At 34.1% G+C, this 24,222-nt stretch overlaps 1 protein-coding gene across 1 annotated transcript in view; it reads left to right on the plus strand.

The window, feature by feature from the left end:
* The window catches only part of MS3_00006646 (uncharacterized protein), a 45,206-nt gene extending 21,507 nt beyond the window's left edge, over positions 1-23,699 (plus strand). Inside the window, exons 18-23 of the mRNA XM_051214847.1 lie at positions 1,288-1,429; positions 5,461-5,506; positions 8,273-8,559; positions 12,579-12,715; positions 13,702-13,999; positions 22,426-23,699. Coding sequence (XP_051068034.1) covers positions 1,288-1,429; positions 5,461-5,506; positions 8,273-8,559; positions 12,579-12,715; positions 13,702-13,999; positions 22,426-22,543 — 1,028 coding nt within the window. The 3' untranslated portion in view covers positions 22,544-23,699. The remainder of the gene's footprint in view (positions 1-1,287; positions 1,430-5,460; positions 5,507-8,272; positions 8,560-12,578; positions 12,716-13,701; positions 14,000-22,425) is intronic.
* Positions 23,700-24,222: the final 523 nt, after the last annotated feature.

The raw sequence follows: 24,222 nt of genomic DNA on the forward strand, positions 1-24,222 counted from the left end.
TTAAACTACTATTTAAGAGGTCGATAATTCGACCCTAGGTTTTTTAGGCATGCTTTTAAACCTTTTGTTTTCACTTCTGATAGTAATAATGTTATGTCCTATCACCGACCAATACACGTAGATGACCTTCATTAACCGATACGCAACAACGACGAGGAGGACTGATGCTCTATTCTTGACGGTTGTCCCATAACTAACTAGTCCCGAACGGAGGGGAAGAACACATAGTCAATGATCACCAGCCCAAGATCGTTATTACATTTCAGGTATTCATTTATATTGATGCATGACCAGACCACAGCAAACCAATGGAGTAACAGTATTAATACGTAGCAACAATATTAATGATGAGGAAAACGGATTACAGAGTACACAAATATTCGGTTCTAGTTTATGAGTGAGAAATACTATAGCAACAAGTTAGGGTTCAGATAAAAGCTTGGAACTAGAGTAATGCTAAAATACTTATTAAACGTGCAATCAGTATGTATAAATAAGATGGTAGAAAAATAGCTTCAAAAGTTAAATCGTCTCTTATAATAAATAACGATAATGCCAACCAGTATTGTCGTATTTATTACTGGGTGTATATAATACTTTTTTGCTTGACTGTGCATATGAGTCTTTGTAATTAGTATAATACATCCTAAGTGTTCTGTATCATACTGTTATTTGTATTCTGCTGATTTTGTCACTACATTAATGGGAACTTATTATTGGGTCACTTTGTATGATTAAAATAGTGTATTTAGTATCGCGATAAAGAAGGTATTGGACAAAAACACTGATCCACAACAATTTTCACGGTACTATGCATTAAGTAAGATATGAATCTTCATTGTTCTATATATCTGTCAAGCATCTTTGTTCGTTACAGAAGTTCACAAGTAATATGTTGTACTATGTATTTCTCCTTCCCATTTCCTTGTAAGGGAGTTCAATCAGTCTAAAGATCATACTAGTTATCACTTCAGATCAGATTTGCCTACATAGTCTCTCTTCATTCCGAAAGAATATTCAGGGTTCACTTTATGCCTAATCATTCGACTACCAGTTCAAATCCTCATTCTACATATTTTAGTTCAGATAACCGGGTATTATCGTTAGTTTCCAGGCAAAATATATAACATAAAATTAAACACATAAACCTTCACTCGCCAAACAATCGCATTAATTTTAAATTTAATAAGACTATTATCATTTCATTAGTTCATTAATCATCAAGTTCCAAACTAAAAACGTTTCCTTATTTCAGAAAAATAAATTCTTTTTAATAATACCTTACAGTTGGACAACAAAACAACATTTGGGAAAACGGTGTAGTATGGGATGAAAAATTTTTCATAAAAAATGGACAAATTTATAATGAATATATCAAGTACTTGCAACAGTCTATCAACATGATCTTACTGTTGATCAAAGAACAACTGTAAGTGATTCCGCTTGATCCGTAAATTTTGGGGTGTAATTTTAAATAATGAAGTTTTTTAAAAAGGTTTTATTGGATTCTGTAAATAGTAAATACTGATAAAAATATTTTCAGTGTGTACTTTGTGTCAACTAACAATTACTAACCTGAAATACAGCTATTAGGAAATAATACCCCGTTTTTTGGTCTCCACTGAATCGCTACCTAGTTAAGACGCAATGAATACTTATTTAGTTCATTCTCATTTTCTGTTTTTTCTTCTTTTTATTCCGCCTCCTTTTTTGTATTACTCTGTGCTCGTTTTTCACATCCATTAACCCGTTTCATTTCTAATAATTTTCGGGCATCTAGTGTGACGTTTATCTGTTGTTATATAATATATTTGAAAACTGACATAAGATGATAATATCCAGTTTGTTTGTCATTTTAGTCACACCTTTTCGATACGTGCAACATATATTTTCTGTTCCGGCATTTCTGTTCAACGTTTGTTTTATTGTAATAGCCTCCATATTTTTGTGATCTCCGTTCTCATTTTGATACAAATATTTGCTGTCACATATTGTATATTGCTATAACTAATTCTGTGTATCCACTTTAAAGAAGCACTCTGTTGTGGACATACTTATTCAATACTGTAGACACCCCGAAAGTTGGAGTTTGTATTTTGATGTTGTTGTGTCCTTGATCTGTCTACCCACTACTATGCCGAGGATAGCTTGTCTAAATCTAGATTAAGACCTTGACGCGTAGACTGGCTGGCTTAACCTTGAGGCTAGTATGCATGAGTTCGAAGTGAAACTAACTACTCGGAGTAGAGACGGAAACTATTCTATCACCTGATTGGCTGACAAGCACTCGAGAGAGAGAGTAAGTGACAGGACAAGTCAACGGGAACACTACTCGAATTATTCCCAATCCCGATCCTGTTCCTGGTTCAGATTAGTGTAAAAAGATACATTAATAAATAGATGGCTAATCAGACCACAAAGCACAAACAATTAGGAAAATTAAAAACACGAAGTTCAACGAAGGGATCTCTTTTCAACGAATTGATTATCGAGCTGTGCAATCGTATATATCTGAAAAAAATTTTTGTTAATGTGAACACGAATAACGAAGATAATGTAGTATAAAGATCATAATACTAGATTACGTAATATGAATAATAACAATAGATTTAGTAATTTAGTAACGAATTATAACCTGAATGTAGTAAGATAACTACAATGCTTTTGTTACAATAATTAAAGGTCATAGATCCCTTCGTTGAACTTCGTGTTTTTAATTTTTAATGTTTAAATGGGAATTATCTGTCAATTAGGAAAATACAATTACGACCGAAACTGGGAATTGGGGTAGGAAATAGAGTACAAAAGATTACGTTTAAATTACAATATCTTTGGAACAGAAGACGATATGGCAGTGAATCATACATCAAACGAAAGCTTATGGTCTGTAGAATTAACTAGGTACAAAAATAAGTGTTACTGCTTTACAAGCTTTTGATTAAATGAAATAACGTCCCCAAAAATAGCTGCCTTAGTTTGTTAAGGCTTCTTATTTCTCTGTTCACATCAGGTACATACGATTTCGTGATTATATTAACGTCTACGTAGATTATCTTGCGTTTTGGTTTGCCGAATTTAACGCATCACTCGATAGTATGGTTGAAGCTTCGACAAGGAATTGACTCTACCCATAACTAAAATGATGAGTAGAAATGGTTGAAAATCAATATTTCAACACAAATTAGCTTTGAAGATATCACTAATCAGAATGATCATTTATTCCAGATTTAACAAGCTATTCACTCAACAGTTATTTGTTTCCTGGATCTTGCTTAAGATAACACTGGTACTAACCACATGCCCTGGTACGGCTGAGGGTTGGGAGAGTTAGTTCTCCCTCTCCAAATGCTGTCACATGGCCACGCGCATACAGCCACTGCCAGGGAAGTCATACTCACTGCCTTCTCGTGGTGATGTTGTTTACGAAATCGAGAGGACGAAAAGCGATTGTCCGGTGCTTTAATCGGGTTGGTGGGCGCGGAGGGTCCACCTAGGGGAGTTGGAAAACCCTGATTCCAAACCGATGATGCATATGGGCTTCATGGTCCTGAGAGAACAAACAGCACCTAACGTTGGCCACCGTCTACCGTGAGGCCGCATCCCCTAACGTTGCCCCATTGACTTGTGGACTAGACTTCTATGTCAAAGGTTAGAAGAGTGCTTCCCTAAGAAGACAACCTGCTTCGGTTGGGGCGCCCGAGCAGTATCCTAGCCCTTACACAAGTCGAATTACGAAGTGCGGCGCATATATGTTCGGTGCCTCCTTGTACCAATGTTTATATGTTTAAACAAATAGGTACTAACCAACTATAAAAGTAGACACCCATGACATTTTTTGATAGTAATTGTTTGTCTGACATACTTTTTCGACCCTTTAGTTACCCAATATGTAACTACAGCGAGCTTTTGACAGTATATTTCACACATTCCAGTCTCAACCATGTTTTGACGATGGAGGGTATTTATCTGAACTGTTTTAGTCATGTCGGTCACAACAGTATTTTCAGTTTGATTATATCATAGTTCAAGTTGATTCTTGCCATATTTTGCCTCTGATGTAAAAGTCTTACTTCATAGTCCAGTACACTATTCCTTTTTGTTTGTCTTGAAATAACTAGACTAATTTATCTAGCTAGGTTTTTTTTCCTTGCACAAATGAGTGCCTGTAACCTAAGTTTCTATAAACCAAAATGAATTTTAACTGTTCAGATGAGTTCATTGTTAAGTTGTCTCTAAAACTAAACACCGTTAGTTGTTTTCAATATCAATTTTATTCGCATTTCTTCTTTGTGATATATTTAACCATCATAGTATCTGTGAGCAATCAATTGTTCTTTCATGTTTCATATGTTTTATAGGTTGATTCTGAACAAGCAATCAATAAAATGTCAAATTGTTTAAGTTCTACAGAACATTTGATTGCGGTTGAATTATTGATATGATAGTAATTATTATTATGGAGGTATATATTTTCGAATTTATGTGAAGCTTAAGCCTCATATACAGTCAACTATTGAAAAACAATATTGCGAGATTTTTATTCCGTGTATTGAGCAAACATATTACTTATCTCACTCATCACACTAACTTCATTGATTAAATCCAATCATTCTCAAAAACCATACAACAGAACAATAATGGCTTGCTACTTCCTACAGAAATGAATACATTTCATAGTTTAGGCGCAATGACTATTGGAGCCCAGGAAACACCAAACAGCTGTTTTGGCCTAGCATGGGAATCTACACAACTGTGAATCCACGACCCAACCTGGAACCGAACTCATTGCCTCCATTTAGTAGTTTATTTGCGGGTCATCTACTTTGTTTTCTCCTACTTCATATCAACATTACGAATATATTTCTTTCTCCACTAAGTGTTTATCAACCATTATTATCGACTTAGACTACCAATGATCTATGTGTTTTTTTCTGTCAATAATGAACGGGTTTATCCATCTTCCTTTACTTTCTTTGTAAAAATAATTCTTATCATGGTTTGTCTTCAACTTTAGAACGACTGAAAACTAGGGAGCATTAGATAGATGTTTACCTTGGTTTGAGTGTTTTCAGCATTATTCACCCATAACTACACCAGGAATAAAACTCATGACTTTAAGCCTGATGGTAATCATAGCGTCTTCTTACCACCTTGTCCATCAGCCCGTGCTTTTAAATTCAATCATCTCATGATATATATCATGACCATTATTCAATCTCATCGGTGATGACTGTATAACAGGTCAGGGCTTCTCATTAGAACTCCGGAAATTCCATCTTGAAGTAACTTGAAATAACTTTTCTCATTTCTCTTCGTCACTTTACCGAAATAACTGCTGGATTTCAAGAAGCATTGAACAACTTTTTATTTCATTTCATTCTGTACCAAAAAATTAAATATATGCAATCACTAAATTATATAGAATGTTCATATACCGTATTTCTTTGTTTTTTTCCTCAGTCAACATCATTCCAAACACTTGAATGTGGATGAGAATAATTTTGAGGTAACCTTTTTGTTAGTATTTATATTATTGTACTTTTATTTGAATAACTATTACTCTTCCATTTTTCGTATCAAAACTAAAAAGCTACTTCTATAGATCTGTTTTTCCATTGAATAATACCATATCTTACATCCAACTCATTGTTAATTAATAGGCAAATCTAGCTAGGTCTCTAGAAATCCTTGCTACTGAATCTTGGACATTTGTATTCAAGATAACAATGTAGTAGTGCAAATATATTACCAACCTGAGCATTAGACACCATCTATTATTCCACTAAGTTATCGTTAACAGTTATTTGTAGTTGGGCCAGATGAACCATTTAATATAAAAAGCGAATTCTCCGGGGGTAACAATTCCGTCTCTGATTTCCTCAAATACCTCAAAAGTTTAAAACTCAAGGAATATCAACCATGAGTTCGCCTGCAAACTTGAAGACTTTTAATTTAATTTTTTTGGAAGGCACACTCGATAAATCTGATGATAGTGAGTCGTGATAAGTTAGTGAGTGAAGATAGATATATCCGGTTATCCTAGATATGTTGGATTGACTTGTACGTGAATTTTTCTTCATTATGAATTGTACTTTGGATTCTCTACGTAATGACTTCTTGTACTTGTGTTAATAAACTGTCGTCTGAACCCTATTTGGTTACCAGTCCTTTGGTGTGTGAGTCATGTGTCTAGGAATCTATTGCGTTCACTGCACTGACACATTATCATGTCTTATTATCTGGTATCAAGTTCAGGATCAAAAAGAAAAATTTTTTTCATCCAATCCACACCAATGTCGAATATCTGAACACAGAGCAATGACTGGTGGAAACTTTTAAGTCACGGGTCAGATTATTTGGATAGTCTTACACCGTTTTGTTTAGATCACAACCACGTTTTGATCAGGACTAGTTCCTGGGATCATTAGTACTGATGATCCCCCTTTAGTCCTTCATTTCATATTCAAATCTCTAAATCCAAAATGCTGCTTTAGATTTGATCGACTTCAATACTTAAATTAACTATAAGTAGTAAGATAGTTGAGTGCGTTAACTACTTTACTTATCTTAGAAGTCTCACCAGTCTTGGCAAGTTGCAGTCTGACGAAATCTCGGTACGGACTCAGAAAGCTCGGTTGACGTTTCACCTAGTTGTATTACTTATAGCTTATGTGAGATCTCCATTTTTCAAACAAAGGGAATATATGCTCCTCACCAGTCAGTCACTTTTTACCTTATGACTGTTTTACATACCCCATGAAAGTAGAGTTGCGTAGGTTTTAGGTTTTCACTCATAGGCGTCTTTGAAGCAGTGCTCACATATCTCAAAACGACTGAGAGAGCAATGTTGAGGTTAGGCATTTGGTATTAGGCAAGGCAGTAAGTCGGTTGATAAAATTGTAAATCTTCATCGATCGAGGTGGTTAGGACATGCTGTCATGCATTCCTAACCATTATCTACCTCAACCGACAATGTTTGCTGATGTAGAGACTGGTTGCAAGCAAGCTAGGGACTATAACAAGACATGTCAACAGTCCATAAAGCCACTGACTATTGGTCTGAACTATACTGATATATGCAGACTACTAAGTGGGGATCCTCGCGATCACTGATTGGAAATGTCGAGTGAGAGCTGATCACGGTAAAGTAGGTGCATTCATTCTTTATCCTTCTCTACATCTTGAGTTTGTATTCGTTTATACATATGTTTACATTGTCTTTTCGAACTATATTCCCAATATTCAGTCTTTCTCAGTGTCATTGGTACCACCTTATTTCGGTTTGTTTTGCTACTCATCTTATTATTTTCACTTCGTCGTACCAATATGGTATGACAACTTGGACTGATGTATACCCGTACCTGACTCTACGTCAGTGGTGGCTGACTGCCTACTGATATATGATAGGTATATAACACTTTTTTTCTGACATGTCTGTGTACATTCTGGTCATGCTCTAGAATGAGTTCGACTTTTCCCAACTTATTAGCACTCATAGTTTATGTTGGTGTACATTGACTGTAAGTCTCTTCAAAGATTAATTCCAAAGCCCAAGTTATCATCGTGATCATTGTGATCAGGCACAAAGATCTACCTAATATTTAACTCATTTGGGTGTAAGTATACACATACTTGAAATACAGCTGAAGAATTACATATTATTTCCTCTAATAAACCAATTTTACATTACAATAAGTAATATTTGGTTTATCGATGTATATCTAATCGTATTTCTTCATGAGCATTTTAAATAGCACTATCCATCCATATACCTTTGAACAGAAATAGTTGTTTTACCTGATGATTTCATATTGATATTATTTTAACTTCCACACTCTTATTGGTATTTTCTTATAGAGTCATTTTAGTAGTAATCATAGTCATCACGCTTAGATGACTAATACAGAATTACTTTCCATCTGAACACACCCCATACTTTAAGATGATAAAACTATCCACTTGTGCACCTGTTTGAAGTTCTACATTGATCCTCATCTATCTGAAATAATCGTCTCAAATACGACAACTAGAGTTTTGAAATTCCAATGACTGGTAAGCAACTAATCCTCTTGCATCACTAAATGAGATGGGTTCTGTTATTCATAATTGTCCATAAGTCACGTAAAAATCAAAGTTGGAATAATTGATAGTTTACTTATTTCGTTCTCTATTAATTGCACAAATTAACTTTTTTTCGAAGAATATATGGTATATTTTTCTTATCCGTACACAATTACTGATTTCGTTTGTGTTTTTATTTGTTATCCTTCAGGTTAATTACCTGCTTATGGCATACGAATTTGATCAATGTTATTCTGATTATGACAATCATTTACTCAATCAAACTGTGCAACATTGTTTGAAACCTACATTCGATAAATTATGGCACTACGCACAGTTAGCACACTTAACTGATGATAAACTCCAAGTTTTTATGAACATTTATGTTCCAGGAACTATGAATCCGAAGGATGATGGGATACTATTAATGCCATTATCACCCCAGTCTAGGCCTATTAAACGCCATTTAGGTGTTGTCTTGAAGTTTGTAAAGCACCTGTAAGTTGTTTAGTAGTTTTATACAGTGATCTCGTATTTATTTTACTTTGGTTTTATTTGTTAAATCTTCGATCGTATCTTTTTTACTTGACAAACTTGATAACCACCCTCAAGTCCACCCTAATTTTAGTTAGTAATCCCTGAGTGTCACCAATATCTTAGTTGGTGAAATTAATTTCCTATCATTATGTCAACGAACATTTCAAAACTGAGATGTCAGTAAATTTCAAACTACTACCATTAACATATAACTAGTATTTCCACCTTTGGTATTTCATTAAAACATATATTTCTACTGTTCTGTGTTTTATTTCGAAATACCCATTGCGTTCATAATGTGATGTTTACAAATGCTTTCACATATAACTAGTATTACTTTTTCTAAATTTAATCTAATTTGGTTATTTTCCTAGTAATTATCAATTCAAGTTTAACAGTTTGTTACGCTTTAGTTTACTATTCAATTAAATTAAATCAACAGTAGCAGTTATATTCAACTTGTTGTGGTTCAATGTTAGATACATTAACTGGACTTCAACTCTCCTTACAATGAAATTCATCATATGAATTAGTAAACAGACAAAAATTTGCAATGTGGTGGGTAGTGTGACTACCATCACTCAGTTACCTCGGTCTTTTTCTTGTTGTTTGATTAGTCAAGCGATAGCTTAGTGGTTAGAATGTTCGGCTTTCAGCCACTAGATCCGAGGTTCGAATTTTGCTTAGGTTTGAGCAACTGGTTAGTATCATTGGTTTTCACATTTAGAATGTGGCTCATACCTAAGTACCTGGTGAATGAGTCAAATATGTTATTAGTGTTATTCAACAAACAATGTACATTGAAGGTGTAAACGAACGATAAAATATAACGAATTATTATTCTTCCTTTGTTTGTACTCATTTATCCACTAAATATTATTTATATTAGTATTATATTTTAACTAATAATGAAGAGCTTGTGAACATGATAATCTAGTGACATCCATGATCCAACATCTACTATCAATTTCAGCTGAAAAAGTATTTTTAGAAATCTGTAAACCTGGTAAAGCTATTGACTAAATAAACAGGCTTTAAAACATTCTCTACTAATATCGACAGATGAGTACTTATTAGATTTCCTCAGTATTTGAACATTGTCCATTACGATATCATGACATTACAACACTTTGTCGATCAAATAACTAATTATTACCATTGTTATCCGAGTACTTGAAGACACTGAAACTGACATATCTTTGATTATAATGCAGTAATGTAATTTATGTACTTCATACAGATTCATATAGTCGCCTTTGAGCCGCACTGTTTTTGCAAGTGCTAGTGGTATTATCTGACTTTCCAAACTGAAGTAAGTATAGCGGGATTCAAAGTTTGAGACCTAATGGCTGAAAGTCATTTGCTTTAATCAATAACTCACCTCTCTGCTTTGATGTTATATCTAATGATAAACACTGCGACAAAACTCTTGGTTTACGAAATCGGGTGCCTCCCGGAGAACAAGAAATACAACTGTAATCGGGCTTCAGTATGTCTATGTTCCACAACCTGATGAAGGGTTAATATTTGATCAATATATTCACACCCAGGTCCGAAATCAGTCTAGCTTCCCCCAGTTCCTTGTCTACAAGCTCCAAAAAAGCATAGGATAATCACAAAGATTAATGTTATAAAATAGATTAATCAAAGTGATTCCACTGTAGTTATGAAAATGGCAGTTCAATCTTTTATTTGAGACTGAGATGACCAGGGATTGAGACCAGCTCCCAAACTCCAGCTAGTTTCTCAGTTAACTGAATTATCAAAATTGGATCATGGCCCATAAAGACACCTGAGTTTAACCTCTCTGATCCTTCTACTCTCCCTTTGCTTCATGTTATATCTTATCAACGTAGATAAGATTTAGGTGAAGAAGATTTGTAGCTCATATGAATGATTTTGGTGGGGTTTTGTTCTTTAAGCTGGATGGTTTAGTCGTGGAGCTTTCATCGTTCTTCTGAACGACATCATCAGCACAAACTTCAGATAGAAGTGAAGTGTTCTCCATGAGTGTCTTCGCCAGCATGTTCTACCAACCACTGTAAAATATAGACATTCGAACACTTCACTTCTATCTGAAGTTTGTGCTGATGATGTCGTTCAGAAGAACGATGAAAGCTCCACGACCAAACCATCCAGCTCAGAGAACAACACTGCACCACGATTTAGGTGACTTGTGACTTCTCATCTAAGTTGTTTGGGGAGTGTGGATAACTAGTGAGAATCTGGAAGGTAGTTGGACTGTTTCTCAGATTATGTTACCCGTCGTGTCAATCTGCTGATCTGAAAGTGGACCACAATTTCGTCCTTTTCAAAAGTAGTCTCACCACCAGCTGACTTTTTAATACCCGTTTTTTGATGAGTTTAGACAGGTTTCCACTGCCCTCTCCCCTTTTAAACCTTTTTCGATTTCTTTTCCTATCACTACTTATGACTATAGTTTAGAGGTTCTGTCAATATACGTTCAAGATTTTCTCGCCCCTAATCGCCCTCTGATCTCCGATCAGCCATCAATTTAACAGAAGTTTCTGATATCTCCTGGCCTTTTCCAAGTTGTTGATTGGTGTATTTACAGGTGGTGGAATATCATGCTTAGCTTCTTCGAGGTCAGCTTTTCGTTCATAACTAACTAAATGCCTTAATAATTCTTCCTCAAACTACATCCTTGATGTTTAATAACTACGAAGTATTAAATTATTTATTCAGTATGGGCTTATAATGTTGCTTAGAATTTACTTCTGTGCAGTCATTTGTTTTTACATATCTTTTAAATTTAGTTCAAAAACATTCTAAGTTTCAAACATAAACAATGATCATATATTCAGATGTCACTCCAAGCACTGATAAAAACCCTGTTAAAATCAATTCTGAACTTCATTTACATTATTTATTGATGGATGATTAATTCTTTTGAATTTCATACTATGTTAATAGTTTCAAATTAATAAACTTATTAACTAATGTATCTATGTACGCACGACTATAGTTTCATTTGTTGAGGTGGCGTTTATCAAACTGCCATTAATTGAAATATCATTGACATTGGATACTACTACCCCGTGATAAGTTAACGTAAATGATCAGTGTAAAGTGTGATCGATAAACGAACCCACCAATGATAAGGTGAAACACCCACCACCACATTAACTTTATTTGACCTTGTATGACTATGCCTTGTTTACTCACCAATCACAATTTGACTTTATTATAAAACAATATTCGCCTTGTTGACTCTTTTCCTATTCTATAGTTACTACTCGGTATGTTATTTATGTCCTTCCTTTTTTCCTGTTTAATACTGTACTAATATTGTACTAACGGTGTTAATTTATGTTTTAGAAACAGAAAAAGTTTATCAAGCCAAATAGCTTACTTGTTCTGACTTTGGCTAAACTAAGACTTCGTGCTCGACAGTCTAAAGAGTAGCTTAGAATTACACCTGTAGGAAATTACTTCCTACAATCAGTGTTATTTGCCAGAATATAACAAACTGGGCTGATACTTTACTGAACAAGTCTAAGTTGCACCATTGTTAATAGGAGTTTGGATTATTCCGTAGATTATATTAGGAACTAAATTCTGATCAGTCTTTTTTATCTGATTTTCTACTAATGATGTAAACGTCATACTCGTTGAGAAAGTTAGTGGCTATCTGAACTCAGTAGCTCAGTGGATAATATGTTGGGCGTTTGAAGCAAAAGGTATTGAGTTCATGTCTTATTGGGAACATGGAGTCAACACTGGGGTGGTGGTGCATTCAGCTCATAAGTCCCAAATAGAACGAAACCCACACCTTGGATTCAAATATCAATTACAATCCATCTTTTATAAACCTATGTTACTGTTCCACAACGTTTATCACGGATTCTGTATATCTCCGTTTATTTTACTTTTCAAATTAAAACAGTAAATTTTGGTAATACTTCTATTATAATTATAATTATCTTTTATTTTCTATTATTATTATTATTAAATTCCAGTACAGATGAAAATTATTCGTTATCGCTTCTGTATATTTCTAGTCCACAACATCATAATGAATTAATCAGTGAACTGGATTCAGCTTTTAAAAACTATCTATTGCATGGTGAAAAAGCTTTAACTGATATTTTAGCTAGTATGTTTCCGGATTTTTGTTCTAAACCTTATCATTTTTCGTGTTTGATTTTCTCTTCTCTTTAATAACTTAGATAATCGCGCAAAACTACATCGATTCATACTTTCATAAATTTAGTAGCACAGATCGACAGAAATGATGAGACAGTGTATGACTAACTGCTGAAGACTCAATTCAATAATTTTACATCTCATTATATAATTCATAGCAATAGTTAAGAAATTTTCAGCTTCTCATGGATCTGAGAGCTCCTATTGCGAGTATTACATTCGATGCTACCAGCTATTCCTGAAATCCTGCTAGCTAAACCAAACTTAGGAATAACTGTTCTGTTATCGTCACGACGTATGACATTTGCTATAAGCTAACGATGTTACAATTAATATTCTTCACTGGTATAAAAATGGTAATTACTTTATAGACTATTGACGTCTTTTGTATGAAGTTTAGAATAATTTTAATCGATTATATGACTTTTCAACCTTTTGATACGGCAGGATAATCACAATCACAAATTGTCCTAATTTCTTTGGGTTCCACTATAGTTCACTAAGCCCATGATAGTCCGTCAGAGCATGATCCAATAGTCATTTATGAATAACGTTATTACAATGGTCACCAAACTAATATTTATTACCCACAGGACGTATTTTTCCTGTGTAAAAATTGGCAATTACATTACGAAAAGCTTTCTTAACCTACTATGTCACAGGACTACTGACTAACCCTCAATAAGTGGTTATACTTTATTTTAATGAATGTTTTGAAAGTGTTGATTAGTTTTCTAACTTAGTGTGTAAGTACAAATATCCTAACTAAATAATGTATCTTATGTTCTCACTAAATATTTCCTTAGTAAATAGTCAGTGTTTATTCCTTATCGCTCCTTAAATGAGTCTTTTGGTCAACATTTAATAGATTTAGTTCGTCCACACAAACTTAACAAGCATTCGATTTTTTCGTTTCCTTGTACATTTGTTAAATAGGCTCTAGTGTCAAAGGAAAGGTATTTGGTTCATCGTCATTTAGTCATAAAGAACATTTACAAAATGCAATACAAAGCACATTTGACTGGCTGTATTATTGGAGTATATTAAAACCTATTTCATCCGAATATAGTTTTGTAATTGGTTATAGTATGACGTTGGGTATGTTGCGCGCCCTCGGTCTAGAACCAGTTGCTGCTTTACCAAAACATGGAGTCAATTTGGAACTGGAGTCAATATTTATTGGTTCACCTACACAATTTGGTAATCTATGTCGGGAAGTCCTAGGCCTAGTGGAGTAAGTTTCTTTGGAAAAATATGTCTGAATAATGTCTATTTAGCTAATAATGGTTTTAATAAGGTAGACACGAGTATGAGCATCGTGCCACAGACCTACTTGTGGATATAATTATAAATAAATTATTGTTATTTGATTTACGAGATACCAATCCAAAACAGTCTAGTTTTCATCATTGTACTGCTTTGTTTTCTCTAACTAGTACGCCAATTGTGTTTTTGCTATGCACAATCTACTCTCAATCCTTCCAAATTAGTCACTCTTCTTGTTTGATACAAATGTATAGTCGTTTGTGGTATGCGAATAATACTGAATGCTTTATTTCCTTTATGGAGATTTCAGTCATTTCCAAACCCTGTTTTTACCAGCAAATGACAATTGTTCGTTGTTTTCACTATTCAGCTAGGTTCATACCACTAAGGGTAAACATTAAAAATAAACATTTTATTATGGGTGAGATTGATAGGAGGGATAAAATGTCTAAGGGTGTGAAATCTATCCGATTTACTCTCTATCCTTTTGCCTCTACAACCAATCAAAAATCATAGTTTTCTGAATGTCTAATGAAGAGTGTAGTCCCAGCAACTGTTTACGGAAATGCAATGTGTCAGAATTTTAGATTTTTCTGCCCCTTAGGATTTGGCTTATTTGATTAGTTATGTTTCTATTTTCTCTTTAAATGGCTTAACCAATAAGATTACTATTAACATGGTGATTCAACTGAAACTCAATGTGCAGTAGTACAGAAATAATAAATGTAATGTGGTAAATTATCGTACACTATACATTTGTGATAGAATTTTTACGTATCAACGTTGAAAAAGCTTGGACCAGACTGCCAGGCGAAACGTTGAATTTACTTCAAAATTCATTCGCTGAGTCTTTAAAAATACATTCTTTCTCTTCAATGTAGTAATAATGAATTAAGTAATTGTTTAATATGTTATATTTTTAAAAAAAACAAGTGAGATTGTTTTTTCAATAAATGATCTGTTAAAATGAGGAGTTCCATACTAGGACGAAATGGCCGTCCAGGTTTTCCATGGTGATTTAGCTTCAATTGACTCATGAACTCAACTATTAAAATACTATAATATCCACCCAAAGTCCCTTCCTGATAATATAGAGAATAGATAGAGAACTAGATGAAAATGATCAATATAATTAATTAGATAGTCACGCTGCTGATGTATGAAGAAATTGCTTGAAATCATTAGACTACAGCGAAACGAGTTAAGTACATTAAGTATTATTTATATTTCAATAGACCAATCAGTGAAAATTTTTTGAGAAGTAATGCATGTATTGAACTATGTCAGAAAATTTTTTGGGACATTAAAGATTCCCATTGTGAAAATTAGAACAACACATATAAGCGAACAATATTGTTTTCAATTAGATCGTCATCAGGCTTTACTCTAATATACATGAATATTTATACGGAAATGTTAAACCAATCAAGGCTATATGGGTCAGTAATCACAATGAAATAGAATAAGTCTCTACACATAATAGGTAAAAATACAAGTTTATAGTAGGAAGACAGGTGAACTGATAATAGTGAGAATAATAAAATATGATCACAAAAGTCTTATCAATAGTTAAACGTTGGAAATAGAAGGTCAAACATGGGTAGATAGACTAGGAATAGTAATCACAAAACATTAAAATCATTACGTAATAAGAAGTGTGTAAATAATCAGATAGTGAAGAATACAAACGGCAATAGGCGGAAAATTACAAACAAATAATGGATGTGGAAATAAGGTTAATGGTAACAAAATAGAATAAAATAAATAATGATAATAATAAAATTTTTAAAAAAGTTCATGGAAGGGATAAGGAGGTTACGTATTTCTTCTGTACACATAAATTGGGGTTATATGTACGAATTCCTATGGCTTCAGCTATATGTAGGAGGCGGGAACGAACTCCGTTGGGAAATGATGGAGGTATACGATAGATCACCCGAAATGATTTCAATTTATCTACAGCATGACCGCTACCAATGAGATGTGCCAAGATAGAACTGCGAATAGATTTTATCTGGCCCTTCATGTACGAATTTGGTAGATGTTCACTCATTCGTTGGTTAAGTTGCCTGGTAGTACGCCCTATATAGCTATCTCCACAGGAGCAGCTGAATTTGTAAATGCACATAGAAGAGGCCAACTCAGGTAACTTATCCTTTGTTTGAGTAGACATCGCTGGTCGACAAGAGAAGACCAACGCGAGATTAGCTGCGTAGAATGTTTTCGTGATTACTTTAGTTAACCTATATTTCAGAGTGTCACTAGCCACATCCCCGTTGAATTGCACTTTCATGTATAAAGCTTTCTTACGAACAGTCGAAATCTCCGACTTCTTTATTATGTCATACATGTACTTCTTAATGAAAGCACTGGGGTAGCCGATCTCGGTCAGTGAGTTGTTGATAAATTCAAGCTCCTGACTTAGAGTATCTACTGTACAGATCTTTTTTGCTCTGCTAGTGAGACATCTGACCAAATTTCTCTTGTAACGGATAGGTGTGAAACTGCAGAAGTGAGTATATTAGCATGAAGAGAGGTTTCTTCTGTACACGCTTCTACTTAATGTGCCGTCACTTCGTCTGCTTAGTGTAACGTCAAGGAAGTTCAGCTTCTTATCATGCCCGCTTTCACCAGTGAAAGTGATCGCTGGGTGAACACTGTTGAATTGTTCTAGGATTTCCTCCTTGCTGGTGTTTTGATCTACGATAATGAAGGTGTCGTCAGTGTAGCGGCAATATAAATCAAGTTTCTTAATAGTCTCATTGAGAGGTCCATTTTCTAGCTTTGCTAGGAAGAGATCAGCTAAAATCAGGCCTAGAGGCGAGCCCATGGCTATCCCGTCTATTTGTCTATAATAAGTATTGTTGAAGACAAAATGTACATTCAGCGTGCATCTTAAGAGTAGTTCCTTTAGACTATCGTTAGGCAAGCCAATGTTGATTTGTTTTTCTGATGTTTGCTTGCATATAAACTCAATAGTCTCTATAAGTGGTACGTTGGTGAACAAAGATCCTAGATCCAATGAGATCATATTTTTCATACTAACATTAATATTTTCCACTTTGGAGGTGAAGTTGAAGACATCTTTTACACTATTTCTAACAACTGATTTGTGTAAAGGTTCTAAGATTCGTACTAGCCACTTTGCAATTTTGTGGTAGGGAGAACTGTACATATCTAGAATTGGGCGTAAAGGAAGACCCGGTTTATGTACTTCAGGCAAACCATACAGTCGTGGTGTAAATGATCCAGTCGGCTTAATTGAATCGTGAATCTCGGTCGTAATTATTTCCTTTTTCTTTAGATCCTTGGGGAAATTGGCCAATTGTCTTTCTACTTTATTATTGATGTCACAATTACTAGTAATTTTCTGAAATTTGCTGGGATCGCTAAGCATTGTTTCCATTTTTCTCATGTAATCATTTTTGTTCATGAGAACTACACCTCCTTTATCTGGTTTGGTTATGGTCAGGGTTTCATCTCGTTGGAAATAGTAACAACAAGCTTTTAAAAGGACGGTGATTTCTTTTCGTGTTAAAATTGGTAAACTTTAATAAATTTCTACTACAAAATGAACTGTTATATAGGAGTTTGCAAATCATATATATATAAATCTTAACAAGCTGTAGCTGAATGTTAAAGTGAGATGATACTAATGATTTTCCTGATAACAATCGGAAATAGGTCAACTTGTAACCGAACATTACTAATCATTAATAAATAAATACTTTGTGTGAATTATCAGTATAGGTTTATTGGTTTGTGTAAAGGTCACTACAGTGAACTGAATGCTAATTATCATGTAGGTCAACTTCATCTTTTTTATGCTACTAATCAAATGGAATTCGTAAACAATAATTAGTCCTGAACGATAATCAACTAAAATTTATTGGTTTTAGTCGTTAATTTAACATTATGATAGTTATTATCAATAATAAGCTTATTCTCGATTCCATTAATATTGCATCTACCACTACAACGCGTACCGATTTTTTGCAATTGGACTTCACCAGAGTTAATCAGTGAAAATGATTGCCCTGAACATCGTCGCCTAACCCTACTTGATCAATACCGATGGACATTATATCAACCAGAATCTATTATTTTTACTAACGGTTACGTAAAACATATTTAAACCAGGTCGACATGTGACTTATTATGCAGTTTATCTACTTTTTTTCTACTTACATTTTATCACGGTTTCACTGCTAAAGACATTTTAACTATAGGAAGAATATAAACAACAATAGTAATTTATAGGTTGGACTTGATAGTTTCAAATAAATTGAGCATTGAGCAGAAAATCAATAATAAGTATTCTTTTTCTTATATCTCCATGAGTAGAAACATTGTATTTCTAACGTACTATTTAAATTTGTGTTAATTTAATTCAGTTGTTTATTTACTCTGAAGAAGTGACTTCCATTAGATCACGAAATGTCAGAAATGCAATTCTTCTACTCATTAGGGTATAACAAAAAGTGTATGTACTATTGACAGTAATTCATATATAATTTCAATAGTTGACATCATGAGTCAGTTGAAGCTAGACCACCATGAACAAGATAATAACGCTAATGAACTTACCTCCTTCGTCTAATCGGCCGTGAGGATCCGCTTGGTCTTCTACAGCCATTTCTCCAACATACAATATACGGCTTCTGATCCCTATAGAAATGAGGATCTCGCACCACATAATGTCACCCTTTCATAAGTTCTGATGGCGCTCCTTAACACTTCAAGTGATTGGAACGCTACCAGATACAATGTATTCAAGAACATGTTATTTGTTTCCGTGACAACGTGAGAAATGACAGAACTTGTACTTTGCACGTTACTATCGTCCACAATTCAAAGAAAAGTTGCTCTGTCGACAAGTACTTACATTTTATGCCAATTTTAAGAAATAAATAACCAATTATAACGAATTTAAAACTAGTTATTTAATTGGACGAAACTGAATGAAAAAAAATTGAGAAATGGGATGAAACAAAGTTAATTTTTAAAAAAATGTATGTAAACCGCCGTGCGTTTAATAATATTCCGTAAATACTGTAATTTTTCGAATTTAGCATCAATTTGTTCTTCCCATTTACTCAGTAATATTATCTCGTATATCTATATCGAACAGCTAGGGGATAATCTATTTAGAGGGATATTTGTGTGTTGGATCGTCAACGGAATAAGTATTTTAACATTTCCTACATCTGGATATCCGGAATTGTTAGGGCAGTGTCCTTATTAGTATTCTGAAGGGACATTTAAGACCTCGCCACCTTTGTTTAGTCAGCTGTACGTAATTCATACTATGATATTAGGTATGATTTTACTAATAGTTTACATTCTAATGAATGATAAAAGTAGGAGTTCGTACGTACATTTATTATAATTGACTTCGAACATTCGGAATTATCGGTATTTCGACAAGGGTATCCGAAGGCAGTAAAACAAGGTTGCCTATTTCATCTGAGCAAGTGTGTTTGGTGGAAAATTGAACAACGTTACATAACAGACCAAAATTTGGCTGCTCAGATTCGTCATTTGACAGTGTTAGCCTTCGTACCAGCCGTAGATATCAAAGCTTCATTTTTTAGTCCAATGGAATCCCCATTCTGCATAGAGAATGAAGAGAAATCAAAGAATTAGCAAACCATTTTGAAAACACTTGAATTGAGAGACCATCGAGACATGGAGACCGCGGCATACCAACTTTTCAAATTACCCTGTGGAACGTCTGCAATTCCATTATGGGAGACCTGCCTAAATGAGTAACATGGTAGAGGGGTGGCATATGAAAATTCATCGGTGCTCTGAAAAAGGTACATAGGTTAAATGAATTGAAAATCGAACAGCTTGTTGCATGGATACAGCAACAGTACGTATAAAGAAAGTATAAGGAGGTGGTCGCAGTACGTATCCAAACTAGTCATAGATTACGAGAACAGATTTACAATAGACTGATCACGTGGATTTTCACTTGAATTTTCACATTTAGATACGTTAAACTGTGTTAAAACGCAACTTAAAATGAATGTCAAATTCACACCTATATTAAATTGATGAATACCCTTTTTGATGCTCTGTTTTAATTTAATGAATTTGGTCAGTTAAAATATTGTTAGGATTATTTTATGATATCAATAATTCACCATTCTGGGTTGAATGATGTTCAACGTGATGGGTTGGGGTCCAAATCTAAAATGTTTATACCGCTTCCAGTTTTCTTACTCCCTAACTTCTCAAACCTAGAGTACCAAGATATTTGAAACGATAAAATTTCTTTTCGTGGTGAATGAAATGTGAAAAGATCTACTAAGCTCAAGAACAAAGTTATTCATTCAGTTAAACTCCTACAACAGAGCAGTCGCGATCATTTTAGTGTAGTAAATAGTTGGTAATTATAATCTTGCGACATAATTTCTACTTGCAAATGTTGTATGGATAGATTAGTTTTAAAAGAGAAGTGACTTATAAGTAGATACAGATAAATTCTATTTGCATCCTATGAAGGCTTCACTTGAACTGTTAGCGAAATTGCAATCTACATCGAAATACATAATGGACTAGCAAAAGTTCCTGGTATACTGAACTGTAACCAAGTAATCCATTCTCCTGATCAGCTTATGAGGAAAAGATTCTGACAAGGATTGTTATTGAGAAAGAATCAAAGACAATTCAACGACAACTTTGTTTTCGACGACGTTATTTCTACAAACTTTGCAGTTGTATTTATTGTAATTTAACAGATAAAGTAGTCTGTCGAAAAATATGGGTAGTACATATCTTCAGAGGTCAAAATAAGGTTGCATAGTGTTCGAGAAGTAAGAGTAAAATGACAAGATAAAAACACATATGCGAAAGATAACTGTCTTCTTAAAAAGTATGAAGATGATAATAACAAATGAATGAAAACCAAAAACATTAGAAGCGAATATCAATAACCAATTTACTACGTATGAAAAATACGTTGTTAGAATCATGGCGGGATGACAGCTTGGACGTGACGCTTTACATACATAGTTCAGGTTTGAAACAATGAACTGACTCTGCAGCAAACTTAACTTTATGATGTTATATTAGTGTAATTAGATTTTTAATTTAAGCCAACTGATTAAAATACACTGTTTAGACGATTTTGCTTGTTAAGTATAAATTTGAGTTCTATTTTAACTGGAATAAATGATACGCTTATGTATTTAAATGCTTTGTAATCATATGTTACTTAGTAATAGTAATTGCATCAGACCCGCCTAATAAGTTCCACCAGTTCATCTAACCAACATTGAATAAAACCTAGTCATTCGACTCTTACTATCACATACGTCAATAATGTACAGAACGTAAGTTCATTTAGTTTTTCTGGCGAGCATAAAAAATAGTGTTTTCGGGAATACATTTAATGATGAATTTCGTGTGTGAACTATTTGATTTCAAAATTAAGGGATGGTTTATCTGTTGAAATTCATTCAATGTGAAATTTACCCAACATTTTAAAGCATTTTCGAAACATTTCTCTAAATAGATTAACATCTATCTGTTCGAAATGAACGTATGAGTTAATAAAACTGGAGAAATGAGAGTAACAAATTGTTACTGAATTCGAAAATTCACAGTATTTTTTTGGACTAGACTCTTCACTAGATGTTCAGAAAACTAGGTTTTTGATTAGTCGTAGAGGCAAAGGGACAGAGGGTAAATCGATCGGACATCACCCTTAAACATTTCATTCCCCCTTTCAATGTTCATCTTAATTAATATGAGCCATTTTAATGGTCGCCCTTCTTAATGCTTTCCCTTTTCGACTCTCACTTTCACCCTCACTCTTTAGAATGAATACTATGTAGTTGTAGTTATATATGTCAATTATATTTCATTCATTTACTGCTACATCGTTTCTTGTGTTTCTTCTAATTTCTTTTAAATTTAAAGTCAATTAGTTGAAAGTGTACAACAATGGATGGCATCTAATTTTTGTGTTTATTATTATAGATCTACATTCGTTCATAGGAAATGCATTGCCGTTGTGTTATTTGTTCCAGAACAAAGCATGAGTACTTTATGCAACAGTGATCTTGTTTATCATCACTGAACACATGAACTTGGTTCGCACTTTTTTCTCGGTTGCTTACAGCTATCTACAATCAATAATAGTGTGTTGTACTCTTTAGTCACTGTGATTATCAGCTAATTTGGAAACTTACTTAAGTAAACTCTTCCAACAATATAATTGTTTCTATCCAGTGACCAATTTGTGTAAATTAAACATTTCTATAGTTTTCATACGCTTCTGAGGCTATTTTCTCGTGCAATAGGCCAAAAACCCGACATAACTTAAATATTTAGTTATAACTTACACTAGCACTTAGTGATTTGTATTATTATTTCATTTCCTAGGTTACCAAAATCAAGTATTTCGTTATCTTGGAAAGTTTCTCCGGAAGAAATTATCCAGAGTCCCAAACATGTTTTAGAATTTATGAATTTACAGTTAGTATCTCATTGTGTTAAATAAAAAAAGTTGATGCAAAATATTGATTACTTTCCTTTTTTTAACGGCTCGTATTTTTGTATTCTTTATCACAAAGTGCAAAAATAACTACCAGTTCCTACATTGTGGACTTTCGGTAGTTCATATATCCAAAAGTGACTTTAAGAAAAATTAAGAGAAATCTAAATGGAATCATTCAAGTAATGATTAAACATCTGTACTTTACACATGAAGGCAGGGGAGATAGTCCTGCGAGTGACTACCGTAACATAATGATGCATTTGATATAATAACAACATCTCAAAACCTCATAAAAAGGTGTATTAGTTTAATATTACACCACTGGGTTCCCCAAAAAACAGTGAAGAATACTGTGTAGTAAATGAAATGTTACTTGGTATTGGGGTTGTAGGGCCGGTAAAATGTCACTGAGTCCTAACCGAATCATCCGGCAGTTGGGTCACTGAATATCGAACAGGTCGTCGACCCCTGTCAAGGTCAAGGACAACCAACGCGCATCAGTTAATCGTACGCCATGGACTGACCCATGTGGTGGTGATCATTATTTCTATTGTGCCCACTTTAGCTAATATATCTATGTAATAACGTCCCTTGTGTTGTACGGTCTTCAAAGCATCCATAGTACCTTGATACGACAAAGAGGTAACTCATGTTAGGTGCCGACTGCGAGGTGTGACCTCGACGTTAGCTGTTGATCACACCATTTCAATGTAACTCGAGTAGGCCCCCAGTCATTCGGCAGAGATCGTCGAGGTTAATGATCCACATGATGTTCAGCATCAGATGAAAGACGGACGAATTTGTACCACTGTAATCGCTCTGAATTCCTTCCTTAGCTTTCTAATCAATGTGTGTGTTAATCCGAATCGGTAAACCAAACAATAGTATTTAAGATAAGCGTTCATTAATCAAACTTATTTTGTTCTCATACCAGTCCTTTGTCTAACGACTAACCAGAAAACAGTACCCCCTTTACAAACGTAACCAACTATCTCACTGAATCACATTTTTATGTTCCTACGACTTATTAGTATATATATGCTTATCGTCCCTTTTTATCTCATTGAATGCACTATCCCACGTTTTTCTACTAGTCCTATAAGTTTATATTTTCGAAAAAGATTGCAGTTATTGGTTATTCATAGTTTAGCTGTTCTAACCACAAAATTACCAGGAATCTAGGGACTTGTTTGGGAAGTCCATCTGTAAGTAAATTATATCCTGCAATCTTTTTGGATGTTCCTTCTAGAAAATTTACATAGACTGACCTGTCTTAATTTTTTAAATGCTTGGATTTAACTGATAACACGCTAAGAACTTCAAACTTTGATAATATACGCCTATCAAAATGTTCATGGTTATCACTATTACAAATATTTCTTGTGAGGAAGTGTATAGGGAATCGAACAACAATGCTAGTTCATTCCTTCCCTGTTGCAAACACAAACTATCTTTCTGATTATATAGTCAACTCAGAGTTATATTCCAGTTTCATCCCTGAGGTTCTTAGGTTATCTCCGTAGAGCTAATGACAGTCCCAATGCATCAATTGCTGCTTCTTGTAACTACTCGGCTTTCATAAGTACATTTTGTATTGAGGATTGTTATGTCCTATGATCCGTCAAATATCTCATGACAAAATTGATAATCAGAATACTGACTACTATGACCTTTTCTATGTG

The sequence above is a fragment of the Schistosoma haematobium genome, chromosome 2 (genome assembly GCF_000699445.3).
Source record: "Schistosoma haematobium chromosome 2, whole genome shotgun sequence".
NCBI classification, from domain to species: Eukaryota; Metazoa; Platyhelminthes; class Trematoda; order Strigeidida; family Schistosomatidae; genus Schistosoma; species Schistosoma haematobium.